Genomic DNA, 20,636 nt, shown 5'->3' with positions numbered 1-20,636 from the left:
CTCTTTTTTTCCACAGGAGAGCTCCTGTGATTAGTCTTCTAAGAAACACACATTAGGAAATACTGAATTATAATGAGGTGGCCCTAGAAAATTGATGTATTTATATTTATTAATACTTTTTAAATATATATAAAATAACAGTATAGTGCCTTGATTCTTTATAAGGTAAGGATTTAGTCACATACTGTGTCTAGTGTTATAGAATTGGGCAAGTTGAATTTTGGTCTCAATTTCTATTGACTCCTTTAATTGTGTTTCCCTTTTTATGTCTCTTCTGGGAATTTTAACCCAGAATACCCAGATCACTGGACTAATTCAACCAATAAGTACTTATTACCAAAGTCTTATGAACTCAGTCTTGTGATAAGATTTTATTTCCCCATGATTTCTCCTCCATACAATTAATCATTTCCTCATCTGTTCCCAGAGCAATTTATACATATATCCTATTATAATATTGGTAGTTATTTTGCTTACATATCTCCAAATATTTATTAATTCAGCAAATAATCTTAACAGGTACTACTCAAGCTGTTGGGGATCCAATGAGTAAAGTAGACCTCATCCCTGCCTTCACTGAATTTACACTACATAGGAGTCAGTCTTTCATAATCTCAAACTGTGATAAGTGACCTAAAAGAAAAATAAATGATGCTAGAATGATTTATATCAAGGGCAGTGATCTAGTCTGGAGGGTGAGGGAAGACTAGAGGAAAGGAAGAAGTGAAATTAAAGAAATAAACTTTGAATTAAAGTTTGAAAATGGATAGTACCTAAAATAAGTCAAATAAAAGGGCTAGATGTGGTTTTCAGTACTGACTGCACATTCTAATCACCTGGGGATCTCTTAATCTATTAATGACAAATCCCATCATAATAGGAATCAATTGAATATCATGACGGTAGTGGGAGGAAGGACACTGGCATTTTTTAGTACCAGAATAGAAGGGTACTAGATGAGTATGGAAAGAATCATGAGGGCTAAATAATTATGCCTAGTAGAGTAAGACTTTTGATGATTTTCTTAAGAAAAATGAGAAACTATTGAATAATTTTAAGCAGGGCAGGATCATGACCCTATTTGTTTTCTAAGAAGATACCTTGGAATCCTCAAAAGAGGATAGATTTAAAGAGCAGGACTGGATGTACAGATATCATGGATGGCATTAGAGAGGGAGAGAAAGATATAGATTTGATAAATATTTAAGTTAAATTGTAGATACTTGGTGATTTGGTTACAATAGGAAAAGAAAGGAAGATCTCAAGGATAATTTAGGATTGTGGCTTGAGCAATTTCTTTATTCATTCAAGGAGCATTAATGAAGTACCTATTATATGCTACATTCTGGGGATAAATGGGAATTAAGATAAAAATGGGCAATGTTCTCATGGGAAGAGAGAAGCCATAAGTAGACAAGAAAAAATGCATAATGAGGAATGCCATGCAATTATTAAAACAGAATAATATATTAAAGTTTTTTTAAAGCTTTATTTTAGAGAGAGAGAGCTAGCACATGTTCACACATGTGGGGTGAGGGGCAGAGAGAGAGGAAGGGAGAGAATCTCAGGCAGACTCCCCGCTGAGCATGCAGTCTAACAAGGGGCTTGATCTTATACCCATGGAGATCATGATCTGAGCTGAGATCAAGAGTCAGATGCTTAACCAACTGAGCCACCCAGGTGCCCCTAAAACAGAATAACTTATATGGGAATGTGGCTAGGTAGTTATGTTAGCATGTGTGATCTGAAAGAAAGTGATGTAAAGGAAAAGGAGTCCATCATGGGAAGATAAAGGGACAGAATACTATTGGCAGAAGGAAGAGCTGGTAGAAAACTACTTTTGACAAGAAGAGAGCTAATTTGGGGAGAAAGTGGGATGAGATTATGGGAATAAAGATCATAAGCTAGTAATTGAGGGACCTTTGAGAAATACAAGTAGGAAATGTTTGAAATCTGTGTTAGAGCCCAATGAGGAGTGTGAACTGAGGGTAAGTGCTTTAGTCTTTAGAATATAGATGGTAATATAAGCCATGTATTAGGATGAAACCACGAGAGAAAAGACAAGAAAATGAATCTAAGAGTGAGCTTGTAAAAGGTAGGAGAAGAGAGTAGACATTTGAAGGATTTGGAGGTAGGTGGAAGAGGCAGAGGAAGAGTCTCAGGGAAAAGTGGTTAACAGGGTAAAATACTGCTGAGCAGACCAGTAAGATAAGAAGGAGGCCTGTTCCATTGGAGGTTGTAGAAATCTTTGGTGAAAGCAATGAGAATCATCTCTCTGAAGAGATGGACATGCAAGCAAGATGGACATGGGTTGAAGAGTGACGAGGGAGTGGAAAAGCAAAAGCGACAGCAAATGTCGTCAGCACCCTGTGCGTGGGAGGATGAAGAGCAATAGCCAGAGAGGGGAAAGAGCTCTCATGAGGTTTCACTTCTCTCTTTCTTTCTTCTTATATGAGATGCTTAAATGATGATGGGGAAGATCCAGGAAAGAAGGGTGAAGGGAGGGAGGGAAGCGGAAGGGGAAGGAAAAGAAAGGGTTTGTGATATGAGGACAGAGAAAAGGAAATTGTGAACACGTCAGCAAGTATCCGACTTGTTAGCTGAAAAATAGGAATATCCCTTAGGGAACAAGTCCCCAGTTTTTAAATTTACATTCACCAGAGCTAAGCACCGAGTCTGGCAGACAGACAGGTTTCAAATCCTCATTATATCACATGTTCATATGGACAATTTCTAGATGATCACATCATCAGTAGATAGTGATTCATATTGGAAAGCCATATGAATGAATAGGTAGATGATCTGTTACTGTGTTTGTGTTCCAAGTACATTTCCAGATCATATGAGCAATTTGTCTTCTTCTTAGACTTACTCTCGTGAGCTACCACATTCTGTTTTCTTTCAGCTCTCTGCCACCAGCTCACAGAGAGTGACTTTGTAAAAACTCAATTTTTAAATTTCCTCTTCTCTCAAGAGTGAATGTTCTACTTCTTGGGAATTTTGGATGGAATAATTAAATAATAATGTGAAATGTGAAGGCGGTGGGTGTTTTGTTCCCTCCGAAAAGCCTGCCTTCATCAGAGCTAACAGAATAGCACCAGATTGGGAGCTTTTGATTCCAAGGGAGAAAGTAATCTTTCTCCCTGGCAACACCATCCCTTCACCAACCCCCTGCTCAGTAGCTGCGAGAAAATGAAACTACTTCTGTTTTGTTTTAAGTAAAGGTATAACAAAAGAGAAATTAAGTTGAGGAAGTTATAAAAGAAGACAGTTCATGCTGCTTGAAAAAGATCTATATATATTTAAAGTTAAGACATACAAAATTAGAAATGTTCTAGCTGTATGTACTCTTAGCTTGACATTTCACTCCTTGATGGTAGAATTAATGTAGAAACATCTTTCTAAAGCATCTCTTTTATTTAAGTGCATTAGATATTTTCACATCTTAAAGGTTGACAGGATTGAATTAATAATCAGTACTATGCCAGCTATTCATGATGCTAATTTGAATTTTGACATAGCACCTCTTCCAGAATAATTCTGGTTTATTTGCATTCTTGTTTCCATCATCTCTTGGTGAGGTACAAGTTACATAGAACATGTACTTAAAATAAGTTAACTCACTCATTCATCCATTCAACAAATGTTTAGTGAGTGACTACTGTGTGCCCAGCATAGAACTCGGTGTTTGGTATACAAAAATAAATAAAAGCCATGGCTTTTTTATTCTTTCATGGCACTTACATACATAAATAGATTCACTTATTAGAAGATAATAAATACTACAGGGAAAAGAATAGACATGGTGAGAAAGATGGGGCAAGGACAGGCAAGTCGTAGCAAGTGACCAAAGGATAAGAAGTAGAATGAGTGAGGAGTAAAGTAGTAGGAGAGGGTGGTTAGCAAGATATTGAGCTTGAGATTGCATAGGTCACTGAAAAACACTTTGGCTTTCACTTTGAATGCAATAGGGTTCTGAGAAGTCATATGATCTGAGCTCTATTTTAAAGAATCACTCTGGCCATTATGCTATGAATAGATTATTGGGGGCAAGAATGTGAGCAAAGGCTTTGTTGGACAGCACAGTAGAAATCTAGACCAGAGATGATGATGGCTTAGACCAGGGTGGGAGCTGTGCGGAAGTGGGGAGTGATCAACTCTGATTGTACATACTGTAAGATAAAACAAATCAGGACCCATCTGGTAGTACGAAACCCAAGCTCTCCAGCTGTGGAAGTTAAACCTTCCAAGACCTCTCCCAAAACATGTGTCACTCACACCTTCTTCATGTTACAACTGTACTCCGGAAACCAACATGCCTAAGCCTCAGTAACCATGATGCTCTGAGGGAAAATGAGATCTCTATTTACACTGGAATAAGGTCCAGCTCCTGAGAGACTGTTTTTTGTCCCAGGAGCTGTCTGTTCCACCATAGAGATCGCTGCTTTCAAACTCACATGGAACCATTGGAGGGAATGCGATGTTCAAACTTCAGTGCATTTCTCAAAGGCTTGTTATTCAGTCTTAAACCATTCTACATGTAGAATGTGTCAGTCTGGTATAGATTGGTTTTTGTCTGTGTCTAGACTCATTCATTTTCATAGAGGCCTCTCTTCCAGATTCTGAGGAAAATGAATACTAGATATGTTTTCTGTAATCCTGAGGGTATCATTTTCTCTCTCTTTATAACTGCTGAAAAAGAGCCCACCTCTCCCTAGGAGCAAGCAATAACATACAGGTATAGGACAATTTAAATACATGTAAAGGAAGAGACACCTCCCAAAGAGACTACAGTCTGTAGAAATACAGTTTTATTACAATTTATATCCAGTTTATATTACCAGAAAAATATTTAATTCTTCAGTCACTCCATTCAAGTCACTCTAGAGTTTTCCCCAAATGTAGGTTGTTACTGGTTTTATACTTGTATAACTCAAAAGTCCTATTATTGAAGGCTTATACAACCAAGGAATAAAGATGAATCTGGTAGCTAATTACTGAGAAAAAAAGACAAAGAGAGTGAGAGAGAAGGATTCTAGTGAAGCTTTGAAATTAGCCATTATTTAGGCTCGGGTCTGATTGAAGAAGCATGCTCTTGACAGAGAATGAACAATTCTGGATATCCTGTTATACTTGAGTAGTTTATATATCCAGTCTCTCATAATAATCCTAACAGCTCTGTGAGTTAAGATCATTGTCTCCATTTCTCAGGAGAGAGAGCAGGATCAGAGAGGTTAGGTAATTTCCCCAAGCTCACAAAACTAAGTACATGGTAAAGATGGAATTTGTACTTAAATTTTTGTGATTCCACACTTTATGTTCTGTCTACCATACCATGTGATTTCTTCTAAGTAGGCAGTTAGGATTGAAGAAATTTAAATTGTGCTTGGTAAGTAAAAAGGCAAGTTAGTGTAACACCAGCAGCCAACACTAAAATTTCAAAAGAAGGATCTTTGTTATCAATTTGAATATAAGAACTTTTGTATGACTAAAGCAGGAAAAACTATAATAAAACATGAAATTCTTCTTTCACTTGCCTCAGTGAAGGAGTCATTTAAATGCCTATGCTTTTTATGCTTTAGAAAGATTTTCTTGATTCTATCACTCCTACACAGAAACCTTTCTTTTTTTTTTTTTTTTTTATTAAATTCAATTTAGTTAACATATAGTGTAGTACTAGTTTCAGGGGTAGAATTTAGTAATTCATTAGTTGCATATAACACCCAGTGCTCATTACATCAAGTGCCCTCCTTAATGCCCATCATCCAATTACCCCATCCCCCACCCACCTCCCCTCCAGCAACCCTCCGTTTGTTCCCTATAGTTAAGAGTCTCTTTTGGTTTGCCTCCCTTTCTATTTTTATCTTATTATATTTTTCCTTCCCTTCCCCAATGTTCATCTGTTTTGTTTCTTCAATTCCACATGTGAGTGAAATCATATGGTATTTGTCTTTCTCTGACTGATTTATTTCACTTAGCATAATACCCTCCAGTTCCATCCATGTCATTGCAAATGGCAAGATTTCATTCTTTCTGATGGCTGGGTAGTATTCCATTGTGTATATATATACCACATCTTCTTTATCCATTCGTCTTTCGATGGACATCTGGGCTCTTTCCATAGTTTGGCTATTGTGGACATTGCTGCTATAAACATTGGGGTGCATGTGCCCCTTCAAATCACTATTTTTGTATCCTTTGGATAAATACCTAGTGGCTGCACAGAAACCTACAGCCAAGTCTGTAATAGTTGCTAAAAAGAAGCCAGAGATAACATTATAATTGTTCTCCTTTTCCTCTCTAGCTAGGTAAAAAAACAAATAGTTGTTTAAATGAATTAATCTCATTTTAAAAAATTCTACACATTATTTTCTCAATCATAGCTGATATGTATGACCTTGGTCTAAATTCAAAGGCCTGTTGATATTTAACACATACTATGTCTTCTTCTGCCACTGTCAATTTTATTCCCACATTCTTTACCTGTAATTTAAAACAAACATATTTGAAGTAGGAAAGCTCTCTGGAAATTATACTTATGTGAAAACATCTTTTGCTATTTTTCCCATGATGATTTGCAAAATAGAGGTACCTCAATAAACTATCAGGAAGAAAATAACCCATGGTCCAAAATTTTGAAAATTTAGTTTACTTTTCTCACCTTCTTGGATATTTTTAGCAAGTATATACATATTAAAGTGTCTCATAAGTTCTCTAGTGAGAAACTCAAAATTTTTTGACCGTGGAATATCTTGCCTCTTTTTTCATAGTACTCCGTGGAATAAACTTTAGCAAATGCTGGTCTGTGGAGGTGCCTGTCCTATGGCAATGATTCCCTCTATATCTGAGTATCAGCCAGATGATTGCCCCGTGGTTTTCTAATAATACTGTTCTAAAATATTGGCGATACAAATTTGAAATATTGTTCTGGCAAACTTATGAAATGAGCCACACCTAAAATACAGGGCTTTGGGGCGCCTGGGTGGCTCAGATGGTTAAGCGTCTGCCTTCGGCTCAGGTCATGATCCCAGGGTCCTGGGATCGAGTCCCGCATCGGGCTCCCTGCTCAGTGCAGAGCCTGCTTCTCCTTCTCCCTCTGCCTCCCTCTCTCTCTCTCTCTGACTCTCATGAATAAATAAATAAAACATTAAAATAAAATAAAATAAAATAAAATAAAATAAAATAAAATACAGGGCTTTATGAATGTATGGATATAAAACTGTGCAGTTTAATTATAAAATGCATGTGATTTTAAATTAAAATGATAAATTTTGTCCATACTTTTGAGCTTTTAAGATGGTTATGTTTCTTGAGAAGTTCCATCTAGCTGAAATTTAAATGAACAATGCCAACCAAATGCAGTCCAGCTTGTCTTAACCTGGCAGGCCTGCCTAAGTGGAGGCAAACCACAGTTGTTCCTTTATGTATGTTCAGCATCTCTAATCACTTGAAGGATAAGGTCTGTGGAATTCACTGCTAGAATAGTCACGAACAACCTCCTTGCTGTGTGGGCCTCAGATAGTACAGGAACTTGAGAGAATAATTGTCTAGGCTTTTGAAAAAAATAGAATATGACCATGATTGATATGTAATGCCAAACTAGTCAATTATTTAGTTACCTATTTTAGACTAGTGGGCCACATCTAAGAATCCTAATAATTATCTGGTTCAAAAATGTAGCTGATTCTCTGTTAGTAATATGAACAAAATATTCAGAACAATGGAATCCAATTCTGGGAATTCTTAAGAATTAGAATTTTGTTAAAAGCCCCATAAATAATTTTGATGCACACTTAACTCTGCTTAAAAACCTTTTGTGTGGATCAAAGACACTTAAATTCTTCTGGACTAAATGGTTAAAGTAAGTGTGCAAATTTGACAGCTCTGTAAGGTCAAGGACCTGTATGATTTATAATCCATTTTTTCCCAGGATTTTCATAGGACCTAGCAGGTAGTAATTACTCAATAAAATATGCTAGAAGAATAAGTGAATGAATCAATGAATGACTAGTGGCAACTGTCAGTGTTTTCTGTTCCCTCTGAGCAGGATCATGATAAAGTTTCCAACAAGAATAACTTCAGATTCCTAACTGGTTCATGATTTTTCTGGTTGGGTATTCTGGATCTTGATAATAATCAATATAAGAAAAATCATTCTTATATTCAATGGCATCGTTACATTTTTATGAAGGTTTTCCTGTATTAAGAATTTTTATTCATATAAATCCCCCTTAAATCAGTGACAATGATTTATGTGGAGACAAGGTGACAGTGTTTTTTCTTTTCAAATCAAATTGTGACACAATATCATCAGCTCTGATCCTAAATAATGGTGACTGCCTTTCTATCCTTCGCAGCCAGCTGTTGCAAACCCTGATATCATGTTTATTAAAATTCATATTCCATGGGACACACTGTGCAAGTATGCGGAAAGGCTAAATATCAGGATGCCCTTCAGGTACTTTCAAATTTTACTTCATTCTATCTCAATGTATATTAAGATGAGTGTTTTTTGCAAAACTTTAGAGCAACAAATGTAACTCTTTCTACAGAGCTTTTTCTTCCAAATGTTAGAATATCTTGGACACTTTTTTTCCCTTCTAATATGTTTGTCAAATGTGGTAAAACTTATGGTCCCTTGGATGTTTTATAACATTTCTAGGTGGACTAGCCTAGAGGGAGGGAAAAATGGTTGTTTTCAGAATTTAACTTATAGTTTCCAAGATCAGTCTCAGTTCTTATTTCATATGGGTAGGTAAAAACTCTTACTGTTTTTGTGGAAGGCAGGAAGTGTGTGTAGCATCCATTCGTAAACAAATAGTGTTTCTCTTGGTATAGCAGTTAGCAAGAATCATTACTTGCAGTTCAACCGCATAATCTCTTAGTTCTGTCCTCAGTCCCAGAGGATACTTGGGAATGGGAGGCCTGCTCCATTCAAAAACTTTTCCATTCTTCCTACAGGCAAACGAAGTTTGAATAGACCTGAGCTTCCCTATATTGTGTATCTTGTGTTATATGCAGAATGTATCACTTCCTCCATGTGAAATTCAATAATGTTCCCACTATGTGCAAAGATACTATGCTTCTTTAGAGCTCAATGTGCTTCATCAGCAGATAAGAGCGTTTAAAAAGAGTAACAAGATACCAAGTAAAAGAGCCTCTAGATAATGAATATGAATGAACAGTAAGAGTACAATTCAAAAATACAGAGAAACATCTCAGACCTGGTAGCATGGAAGAGGCCAATTCTAGTAAGAGTGCTGACAAGTCTTATGGTTCCATGGCTTTCAAAATAAAATATGAGATAGTGGTCCCATCTTTTTAGTCATTTGAAACACCTCAGGCTTTGAAAGATGCAAACATAGCCATTGTCCACAAAACAGAAATTGATTAAACATTGGCAACTACTGAGGAATCTTACTGACAATATTAGAATTGGGTACCTAATTGGTAAATATTCAAACTTAGCTAAGAGTTTAAAAATTCTCTTTAAAAATGATATTTAAGAGATAAGCAAAAAAATACCTCAAAAAGCTTGGCAAAGAATAATAACAAATTGTAAAGCAAAAGATGATAAGGGAAAGAAAAGTCTAATTTCTACAACATCTTATACAAATGATAGTTACCTAAGAGAACCTGAAGTCTGTAGGTTTCTATAAAAGTTGGTTCCTGAAAGAAACAAATAAGGGCCTATGAGATGTTATTTGTGTTATGATTAGCTAGTGTGAGGTCTGCAAAGGACTGCTTTCAGTTCAAGTCATTGTACTGAGCTAATCTGGAGAGTACAGCTTGGTAAGTATATACTTGTCCTACTCTACATTTCTTAACTTCTGACGAATTCTTCCCTTTTGACACTATGTCACTTTCTAAAAAGTCTTGAAATACTTGCCTGGGACTTATTACAAGTTGATATTGGGAGAATATTTGCCATTTGCTCTATCTGATTTCTTCTTGTTTGGTTTGTACATATTCATGCTACATAAAATCATGCAGAATTAAAACAATGTGATATATTTTAACCTATGAAATTAGTAAAGAATTTTACAAATAGTTACATTCAAACATTGCACAGATATGGTAAATAATCAGATTTGTTTATTTATGGTTCAAGTTAAACTTCATAAAATATTCTGAAACTCAACTTGAAAATATTTTTTGTGAGCCTTAAAACTTTTTATACTCTCCATTTTTTATCTTAAGAATATAAATGAAAAATGTGTAAAAACATTCCCTGAAGTATTATTTACAATTGTGGAAAATGGAAATATCTTCTATATTCGACAGTAGAGGAGTAAATTAGAATACACTCTTGCAATGGAATATAATTCCATTTACAAAATGAATGGGTATAGGATTTCTTAACAATTGTAGGGAAATAGTAAATAATAAAATTTAAATTTTGTATACATTATGATTATAATTACTCACACAGTGTAATTCCAACAATATAAAATGCATAGAAATGAAATAGAAAATATAATAAACATATTTATTATATATTAATTATATGTTAACACACATATAAATGTAATAATATTATATATTAATTATATATTATATTAATAATTGACCTATTAGTTAATATATTATAATTAATATATTTATTATTATATGTTATTATATATTAATTATTATATATTACTATAATAAAATATACTATGCTAAAAATGACTCCTCCTGATAGGTGAGATTGTGGGTACCTGTTATTTTATTTGTTTATATTGCAAAATTATCTACTTTTAACAAATTCGAATTTGACTACAGGATGTAAACATAGGATGAAAAGTATGACACTCAAGATGATGACCTGGTTTCTGATATCAGGATGAAATTGCTAAAAAATTTCTAAATTAATCTTAACTAATCAGGTGCCCTTATCTACCCCTTGTCCTGTGATTTCAACATTGTGTCTAAAAAGAGTTGTAATTGAATTCAAGCACAAAGTAATTTCCTTGTAGATCTAAAAGGAGAAAACCCTTAGAGTCTATCACAAAGTGTCCCATTTCTGTCGGTTTCAGCATTCAGGTTGAGTTCAGACTGAGTGAACATTGCGTCAAAACATCTCATCAGAAAGGCTGCATATGTCCCCCTAACCTCCTCTGGACTTTACACAAAACAGATGTTGGCCAGGAGTCCGGAAGATTTTGTTCCTTTTGTGCTGCACAAGGAAGGATTTGACACAATTTGACCTAGATCCCAGCAAAGACTCTCGTTCTTAAGGCTGCAGTTATACTTGCACTCAGAGAAAGAATAAGTTATGAATACAATGTCACTTAACATGTTTGCTTTACTCCAAGTATTGGACATTCAAAAAAAGATGTTTTTTATCAATTCACTTTCCAAATATGTTCATTCTGCCATAGTCTACAGGGAAAAAAATCTTATGAAGACAATGGCAGCACAGTTTACACTGTCATACTTTTCATATAGCTCTTTTCATCATCATGTCGGATTTTACTAGTTTTTAAAAATTGAAGGTCTGTTTGGAGAACATTGACCTCCTCTCTGTCCTTGCCCTTACTCTTACCTTTTCAGATGAATTTTGAGAAACTCAATGATAGAATAATCAGTACTCTCATAACTTTAATTTTTAAAGAATCTATACTGAATTTAATTCCTTTTGTTGTTTTTCTTAGAAGTTCCCTAAGAAACAGTTCCCTTGCCAGATTGTGAGTGTCCTCAGTTGGTATGAATTAGAGCTTAGGTCTCCAGGCTGTGTACCATGGTGTCTTGACCTAGGGTAGCTTTTGAAGAAGCTGTTCTCTTCAGAGAGATTTTTTTTTCTTTTTAAAAATGATACTCATTTTTTAAAATTTTCCTGGTACTATTGCATTTGAAAGGAGAGTGCTGATACATCTAAAGAAAGAACTATGAAAACCTTGAAATGTATGCAGTTACTATCTCTTCTTGATATTGTGGCCAAAATTTCTTCTTTTTTTAAAAAAAGATTTTATTTATTCGCTTGGGAGAGAGAGAGACAGACAGAGAGAGAGCATGAGCAGGAGAGAGGAGCAGAGGCAGAGGGAGAAGCAGACTCCCTGCTGAGTTGGGAGCCTGATGTGGGGCTCGATCCCAGCACCCTGGGATCATGACCTGAGCCAAAGGCAGACACTTAACCATCTGAGCCATCCAGGTGTGCCCAAAATTTCTTATTTATAAGATGTTTTTTATTTTATTTTATTTAAGATTTATTTATTTGAGAGAGAGCACGCATGAGCAGGCAAGGGACAGAGGGAGAGGGAGAGAGAAAGAATCTCAAGCAGACTCCTGGCTGAGCGCAGAGCCTGATGTGGGGCTTGATCCCAAGACCCTGAGATCATGAGCTGAGCTGAAACCAAGAGTGAGACATTTAACCAACTGCACCACTGAAGTGCCCCCTTATAACATGTTTTTTTAAAACAATGTTTACAACTGCTGCATTACTAAAACTTGTGGAAAATGCCATTAAAATTCTCATGATTTAATAACATAAATATTAGAAAACATGTAACGTTTTCCAAAATGTATCAAAGGAATACTAGTTCCAGGTTCTTAAGAGAAAAATATCCTATGAGCAAATATGTTTCTGAATTTCTGAGTTAAACAGTAAGTTTATTTACTGTAGGTATTTTTAGAGAAGTGGTTCTCATTCTGCCTTTAGAGTGCATTACAATTACCTGGGATGCTTAGTAAACATGAGGTTCCCGGAGCCCTCCCATCCGGAGATTGTGGCATACTAATTCTAGAACAGAAGGTATATACATTTTTAACAAGCATCCCACAGGATTCTGATACAGATGGTAAAGAAATATTGTCTTAGCAATTTTAATATTTTAATAATTCTGACCATTTTTATACATTTCAAGAGTTGGTTATACAAAGCACCCTTTCCATTTGATGATAGGATTTTTTTTATATTAATATGTAGGTGTTCTTAGGAAAACAGTTTGACAAATACTGGAACACAGAGTTTTCTTGGAACATTTTCCTGATCAGTTTAAATAATAGATGTAACATTAAACCCTTAGTAACTAAGTTCTCATTTATTTATAAGGTACACATGAAATTTGGCATGGCCATTGCCTCATAAAAAGAGAATGCTATACAAGCATAAACTGAGTGGCAAAGTGTTTTTATGATGGCCGATTCAGTTTCCAATTGTCAACTGTTATCACATTTAAGAACATATATCCTGCCTTAAAATTAAAATATACAATAACAAAGAACTTAAATAGGGAAAAACACATATCTCTTTTTAGGACAAGAGTTTTTAAAAGATTTATGCATAAAAAAGCTTACACATGCTTGGCTATCCCACATATGTATTCAGCATTGAAACCTACATATTATATTTCACAAAGAAAAACTGCAAATTTATTCAGAAAAAATTATTAGTTATAACTCTGCCATACAATAACGAGAAATCATTGTATGAACATGAATCTTGAGCATTTTATCTAAATTCTCTGCTTAAATGTATGTGTAGAACTTTATACACCTAAATTTTCTAGCTGTTTCCTTTTATGATTATTATTCCAAAGTAAATATGGCCTGCATATTAGACTTGATGTTTCAAAAACTACCCAAGAAAATTTCAGAGGATGGAAATAGTTCAAATTTTCTTATTTTTCTCCTATCAGCAAGGACTTAGCCTGTGTCTTCCACATTCCAGAAATATTAAGTTCTGCTTTCATTATTTTTCTTTTGATTCAAAGGTGGTTCCTATTCATTCTTACTCCTTTCACCCTTTCACAATAAAAGAGTCAAACATATTTTAAGATGATTCAGTCATCCCCTCGCTTCTCAGTTTGAGTTCCTTAATGGGATTCTTAATCTTCTCCCACAAATATTTTAAACATAGCAGATTGGGGGTGGGGGGAGAGATTTTTAAACCATTAAGAACAATCTTTTTATCACAATTGGGATTAAACTTAGATCATGTTTTTATGCAAAGGACACTTCACTCAAAAATAAAATAACATAGAAACAGGCATCCCAACATATGAAATAGGTAAGAGTGGAGCAGTTCTTCCTGACAAGGTGGGGACCCAGGGTTCCACCCATGTGACTGCCTATCTCCCTTGGCCCTGCAGGCATCTGCACTTGTGACCACATGGCTGTGTGAAACACTGGCTTGGAAACAGTGGTTCACATCGTTATTTCCTTACAGTTTTGAGTGGTTGTTGTAAATAGGTGGGTAGGGAGATAGGGAGATAGATGTTGCCTTGATGCAAGGTGTAAAATCGTAGAATCTTTCAAATGAAAAATTAGGGGAAAAGTCATCACAGGCAGTTCGCTAAGATATTGCAAAGACAGAAAGAAATCTCACCCTTTAATAGAGCCAAACAGGTAAGCAATAACCAATCTTCAAGTAAGAGGACTCAACAGCACTAATTGTCACACATAGTTCATCCTAGATTTGACTGATAATTAGTGCGGGTTAATTGGGAAAAGTGAGTCTCTTCATTTTTATTTGCTTTTATAATATTAGTCTAAAAAGTATATATATTCATCCTTTATTACTTTCCTCCTTTGTTTTTCCTTACTGTTCCCAGAATATTTCAAAGATTATAAATGTTTATGAGAAATTTCAAACTAGCAGCAATAAAGATAAATGGAGAATAGTGTTAAATCTAAATGTCCCCTTGCTTTTCTAATATTCCTTACCATATCTATGGTTGATAATTATAACTTTTATCTCCTCTACATAACATCCCTAGATTTTTTGTGCTAAAAATTATTTTAAGCTAATTTCTACATTTGTAGCTTTAAAAAATAATACCTCATTTAGCAAATGTTTATTAAATGCAAAGTGGTCTCAGGCACTGAAGGAAATAAATGCAACTATAAATTAAACAAAGGCTCATTCATTCATCAGCCATCTGATCACTTACTATTTATCAAACAGTGTGCTAAGTATACAGCAAGGCATACAAAGTCAAATGAAATAAAACTACTATCTTCAAGAGGCCCAATGTCCTATAGAAGATAGTCCATGATCAGTTATATAATGATGATTAAATAGTGCAAGACAGTCTGTGTAGAGGAAGTTCAGAGAAAAGATGGCTTGTATTCCAATGGGAAATGAATTATGTATGCACACAAATTTCTGTATATTTGAAAAAATGAAGGGGGAAGATATTTAAATGAGTTTAGGATAGACATGGCAAGCCTTGAAGTTCCATATTTGAATTTAGTGTTGCGGTATGGCAGAGACAACTGAAAAAATATCTTTTTTAGCAATATGACTAGTGTTTGCAATGAAATATAGTAGTTCAGGTTTTCAAGTTTTCTAAGTAGTTAGTAACACAGTTAGGACCAAATATCGATTATCCTGATTCAGCTCTGCTTTCTAGATGCCACAGAGGGAAGAATTTACTGATCCTCTGAAATAGGTTTTGGTGGGCAGGGATAAAAAGGCATTTTAGAAGACCTATACCATGAGATTTCTGAGCTCCAAAGTGAGGCTATGGTACGAATCTTTTAGGAGATGAATTAACCTTTGTCACGAACTTCTAGAGTCTCTAAAATCAGACATGCTTCACACCTACTTGAAACACTCAATGTTTTTCATCCATTGTGTTTCATCCAAAAACCCTAGAGTCAGTGGTAAGACCCCTCAATATCTGTGCCTTGTTCATCATCCCTGCCAGCTTTTTTATCACTATACTCAACTTGCAACTTATACTCCAGAGACTACCAAAGTAGTTGCAGTGTCCTGAATCTTTAAATATTTGGTGTTGCTCCTATAGCCATTTCATATGCTGCTACCTCTGTCAAGAATACCATGTCCTAAGTACTTTATTCAGAGGACGATTCCCACTCATGCCTCAAGATTCAACACAGATAATACATGCTCTGGGAAGTTTTTCCTGACTCCTTTCTCCTTCGTGTACAAAAACTAATTGAGATCCCTTCCTAGGTACTTCCATAGCACTCTCTGTTTTCCTGCATTATCACAATTTATTATAACCATCACTTGTCTCCTCAACTATAAAGGAAGCTCTTTGAGGATAGATGCCCTCTTTTTCTCTACATTTTTAATGGTTATACCTTAACATAGCTCACAGAATAACTATTTATTACATATGTGTTTAGATGGATAGAAATATAAATGGGTGGATGGATGGATGGATGGATGGATGGATGACTTCATATAAGCAAATGATCTGTTAATATGCATTGGGTAGCAGAAGACAGACTCAAAAAATGGAATTAAAAATCAAGTATTCAAAAGTGATCTATTGATTTATCAAAGTTTTTTGTTATTAGTAACTTCCAGTCTGAAATTAAGACAATGTACATTCAGAATTCTTACTATTATATTGGCTTATTTCATGTCTTTCTTAGGTGTGTGGAAGTTGGAGGGTTAATATACTCAATATGATCAAATGTTGTCACTCACTGGTTTCTCTTTTTTCACATGACTGTCTTCATCTGTTTCTATTATTTTTCAGGAAAAAATGCTATTACACTGACCGGAGGAACAAATCAATGGGCAGGTCAGTGGGTGATGCATAATTTGTTTACAACTGATTTGTCATTTGGGAAAAAGAAATAAAAAGAAACATTCGATTACCCATATCAGCAGTTGTAAATTTTAGGAAGAAAAACTTTGTTGATTTGTTCAAAGATTTCCAAAATGACTTACGCCAAACTTAACAATGTTTAAAATCAGATAATCCCTTTTTTTCTATTTACCATTGCCATTCCTGCAATCTTCTTTTTTCTTTTTAAGATTTTATTTATTTATTTGTCAGGGAGAGAGAGCACAAGCAGGGGCAGAGGCAGAGACAGAGGGAGAAGCAGGCTTCCCGCTGAGCAAGGAGCCCGATGCGGGGCTCGATCCCATGACCCAGGGATCATGACCTGAGCCAAAGGCAGATGCTTAACCGACTGAGCCACTCAAGTGTCCCTGCAATCCTTTTTTGATATAATGTTGTGTCAGGAGGATTTTAATTGCAAGTTAGCATCTCAGGAGATTTTAATTTAAAAAATAGTTATAAAATCAGGATTGATGGGCAAATGATGACCCACTAGAGTAATAGAAGAACAGACGTGGCAGAAACCTTCTGGATCATTCAGTCCAAATCTCTTGTTTGACAGAGGTGGTCAAAGAGAGACCAGCCTCCGGAGTGATGAAGTGGTTTACCAAAGCCACATAGCATCTTTTGAATTCCAGGCCTGCTCTCACCAGCTGAGCTGCCTGTCTTATCCTAGTATTGAAAACAAACTTTTTTTCAAGAGCTTCATCTCAAAACTTCTCTTTACCTACTGTGGTAACAGTAGCTATGACAAAGGAATTTACCAAACCACAACCGTGAGACAGGAGAAGCTCTCCCACCTGAATCACCTTGGCCCTGTTTTCACTGAGGAAAATGAACTTCCATTCAATGGGTGCTAAAAACAAAAGGCTTCTTATACTTGGCTCCTTTTCTGCTCATTGCAAAAGAGTCAGTTAGTGAAAGCAAAATATGATAGAGTACACTCTATTGAATAATGCTGCAGGATGTTAAAGCCAGAACGACACAAAACTGGAATCATATAGTGTGAACATCAGAACATTTTAGGAAAGGATTCCATAAATCAAGTTTCTTTACCAGAGAAAGTGGCTAAATATAATTTAGAACTTTAAGAAAAATTTTCATTTTAGGAGAGAGAATGTTCGTCTCTCTTAAACATTAAATTTAGATATGGTGGGAATAGGTAACAAAAAAAGTAAATAATGGGGGGGACTTGAAGTTAGAATGAATATTAAAGGAATTAGTACTTAAAAGTCTCTTTAAAATACTAAAATTATTAATGATGCTCCTCAGCCAGGTCAGATTTTTCTTTTTGTTGGGTTAACATGCTCAGATTTAAAATGAACTTTTATCATTCCCCTTGTGCATATTTGGTCCTAGTCGTATAGCAAATTTCCAAAATTATTTTTATATAATAATGTAAAAGTCATTGGAAATAAAATATATGAATTTACAACTGCAGAGGGTTTTGTTTTTCTCTGCATGTGCCTGCATTATGTTTGATGTGTTGATAAAATGTCTTTGGGTTAGGTTCAGTGTGCTCTATAGAATTAGTGAGATTTTGCTACTATATAATTAGTGGGTTTTCTGATAAACAAGCATCTTTCTTTCAGAGACTAGCAGAAGGGTAAAATCCTGTATATTAAAATAGCAACAAATTTCTATGTTATATTATGTAATTTAGCTTAGAGTGCACTTGTGTTTGGAATGCATGATAAACGTGTATACTAAATTCTAAAGAAAACATTTTTAATAGTGGAAAAAATGTGGGTTTTTTTCTATTTTGGTCAAACTTAAAAATAAACTAGAAAAATAAATACTATATTATGTATCATAATATGTTTTATTATCTTTTGTGTTTATTATTTTCTGTTTAATTTCATGAAATGAAAATTCAGTTATATGTTCCAAATAATTATTAAAATACCTTAAACATTACTACAGCCTACCTCTTTTTTTTTAATTTTTTATTGGTATGTTAATCACCATACATTACATCATTAGTTTTTGATGTAGTGTTCCATGATTCATTGTTTGTGTCATGTCCATCGACAGATGAATGGATAAAGAAGATGTGGTATATATATACAGCCTAGCTCTTTACAATTTACTTATTACAAATAGTTTTCTTTGTTCCTTGACTTTTTGGATGCATATGGGAAGGATAACAAATACATAGGAAGGGCATTTATAAAAGTATATGACATATTAAACTGAGAAAAAGGATGTCATATTATTTGCTTGAGTTTAGACTTTCACTTAGGGAAATGACTGATTTTGATTTTTTTTTTTAAACTTTAACTTTGGAGAAAAAGTTTAAGTGTCCCCCGCTCCCCCCCCCCGTATGTGTGTGTGTGTGTGTGTGTGTGTGTGGTGACCATCATTGTTATAAAATTTTAGAAACCTAATTTATAGACAATTGGCAAGAGAGAAATGAAAATCAATTATGTGCATTTAGATTTCACTTGTGCTTTTCCTTTCTTGAAGTGGAAAAGATGTTTATGCATAGGTATCTTGACCAGTAAAAGTTAGGTGATGAATAATGTACAGGCAATTATCCAGCTTTTGAAGATCGTCATTTCTCCTGGCAGGTTGATAGGAAATGGCTATAGTTTTATTATTGCTGCTATTTATCATTTGTTTACAAAGCACTTTCACATTCAGTTATCAAAACATCTTCAAAATGACCCTTCGGGGAGGCAAACAAAGAGTAACTAGTTTTGCAGATCTGGGAGAATAAATGACCATTATCACCACTCTACTAACCCCATGCCTCCTCCCCTCTCCCAGATTTCACAGCTGGTTGGGTAGAGTTGGTGCTCCGATGAAGTTCTTTTGGCCCTTTTATCCAGATTTCTTTTCAATTTCCATAGAATTCTCTGCTTTCCATTGATTTTAGCCAAGGAACTTAAAGCTCCATTAGAAGTCCTTTTCACAATATGCTGTGAAAGCTTGAGTCTGCAAGATGGCCAAGGTGACAAAGATTTGGTAGAGTGTAGACTGCATTAGATCATGTTGGTGACATGTTGGTGAGACTAGTAGTAGTAGACAGAGTAGTAATAACTCTCCTTATTATTATCGTAAACATTACTGAGTGCTTGCTGGGTGCTTAGCACTGTGGATTCAGGCATTACATATTTAATTCTCAAAATATCCCTTCCTTTAAGAGATGGGAAAATTGAATAAGAATCAAGGAAATTGAGTAATAATCTAGAACTTTGCATCCTGTGATTCAAATCCAGGCCTGATCATGTTTCACTATCAGAATCATTTACTTCTTCATAGAAAGTGTATATGAAAAGTCTACATTATAATAGTTTATTTCTATAAAAAATGAGTGATGATCTGAAGGCCCTTTTATTTCATTAATGTTTTTAAAATTCACCTCCGCTTCTCGTATATTTGTATTTTGTCAGAGAGAACTGTAGTTCATCATCATTTCCTAAGTGCAGTCAGAATGTATCCTTTTATTTGATCCTTCTAGCACCTAGTAAGGTAAGACAGATAGAATCACTTCCTCTCTCTAGAGGTGAAGAAACTAAAGCTCAAAGATTGAAAATGTTTGCCTCAATTTCAATAACTGGAAAATTCAGTCCTGGAAGACTCCTCCTCCACCTCCTACCCCGCTGTGTTCCTCACTGTGCCAAGTTTAAGAAGCTGGAGTAATTGCTATACAATCCGTTCAGTGATTTATAAATATCTATGCACTAGTCGCTGAAATACGGAGATACTCTGTGATTTCAGAGGCTTTTGTTATCATGAGAAGAAGCAAAATGAACACCTCAGATATCGCCCATTTATTATTTTAGGCTAGAAAAAATACTTTGGTCCCTCTAAAACCAAAAGTGACTTGTGATCTATATGATAACCTACCTGGTAAAGGAAAGTCCAGACTCTCCACATGCTAAACTTTACATCAATTGATTGTTATTTCAAATTATGCATAGTAATCTTACCATATTAGACTTGAGTGGAATAATTCCTAAGATATACTATTAGCTGCGGGCACATTGCTATACTGAATTTTTAAAAGTTTAAGCAGCGCTGGCCAAACAGATATTAAGATACATTGTACTTGTCTAGGAAACTATCCGATTCTGCTACTTTGATTCTTACTATTGTGGAAGGGGCCAA

General features: G+C 35.1%; 1 protein-coding gene across 1 annotated transcript in view; it reads left to right on the top strand.

Annotated features, from left to right (window-relative positions):
• Positions 1-20,636, top strand: part of ANO3 (anoctamin 3) — a 272,413-nt gene that overhangs the window by 145,639 nt on the left and 106,138 nt on the right. Inside the window, exons 6-7 of the mRNA XM_078058286.1 lie at positions 8,358-8,458; positions 16,437-16,481. Of these exons, the coding sequence (XP_077914412.1) occupies positions 8,358-8,458; positions 16,437-16,481 (146 nt within the window). The remainder of the gene's footprint in view (positions 1-8,357; positions 8,459-16,436; positions 16,482-20,636) is intronic.

This window comes from Halichoerus grypus, chromosome 11 (assembly GCF_964656455.1).
Source record: "Halichoerus grypus chromosome 11, mHalGry1.hap1.1, whole genome shotgun sequence".
Classification (NCBI taxonomy): Eukaryota; Metazoa; Chordata; class Mammalia; order Carnivora; family Phocidae; genus Halichoerus; species Halichoerus grypus.
Note: the sequence above shows the minus strand (reverse complement) of the source record. Positions and strands in the feature narration are given on the sequence as shown.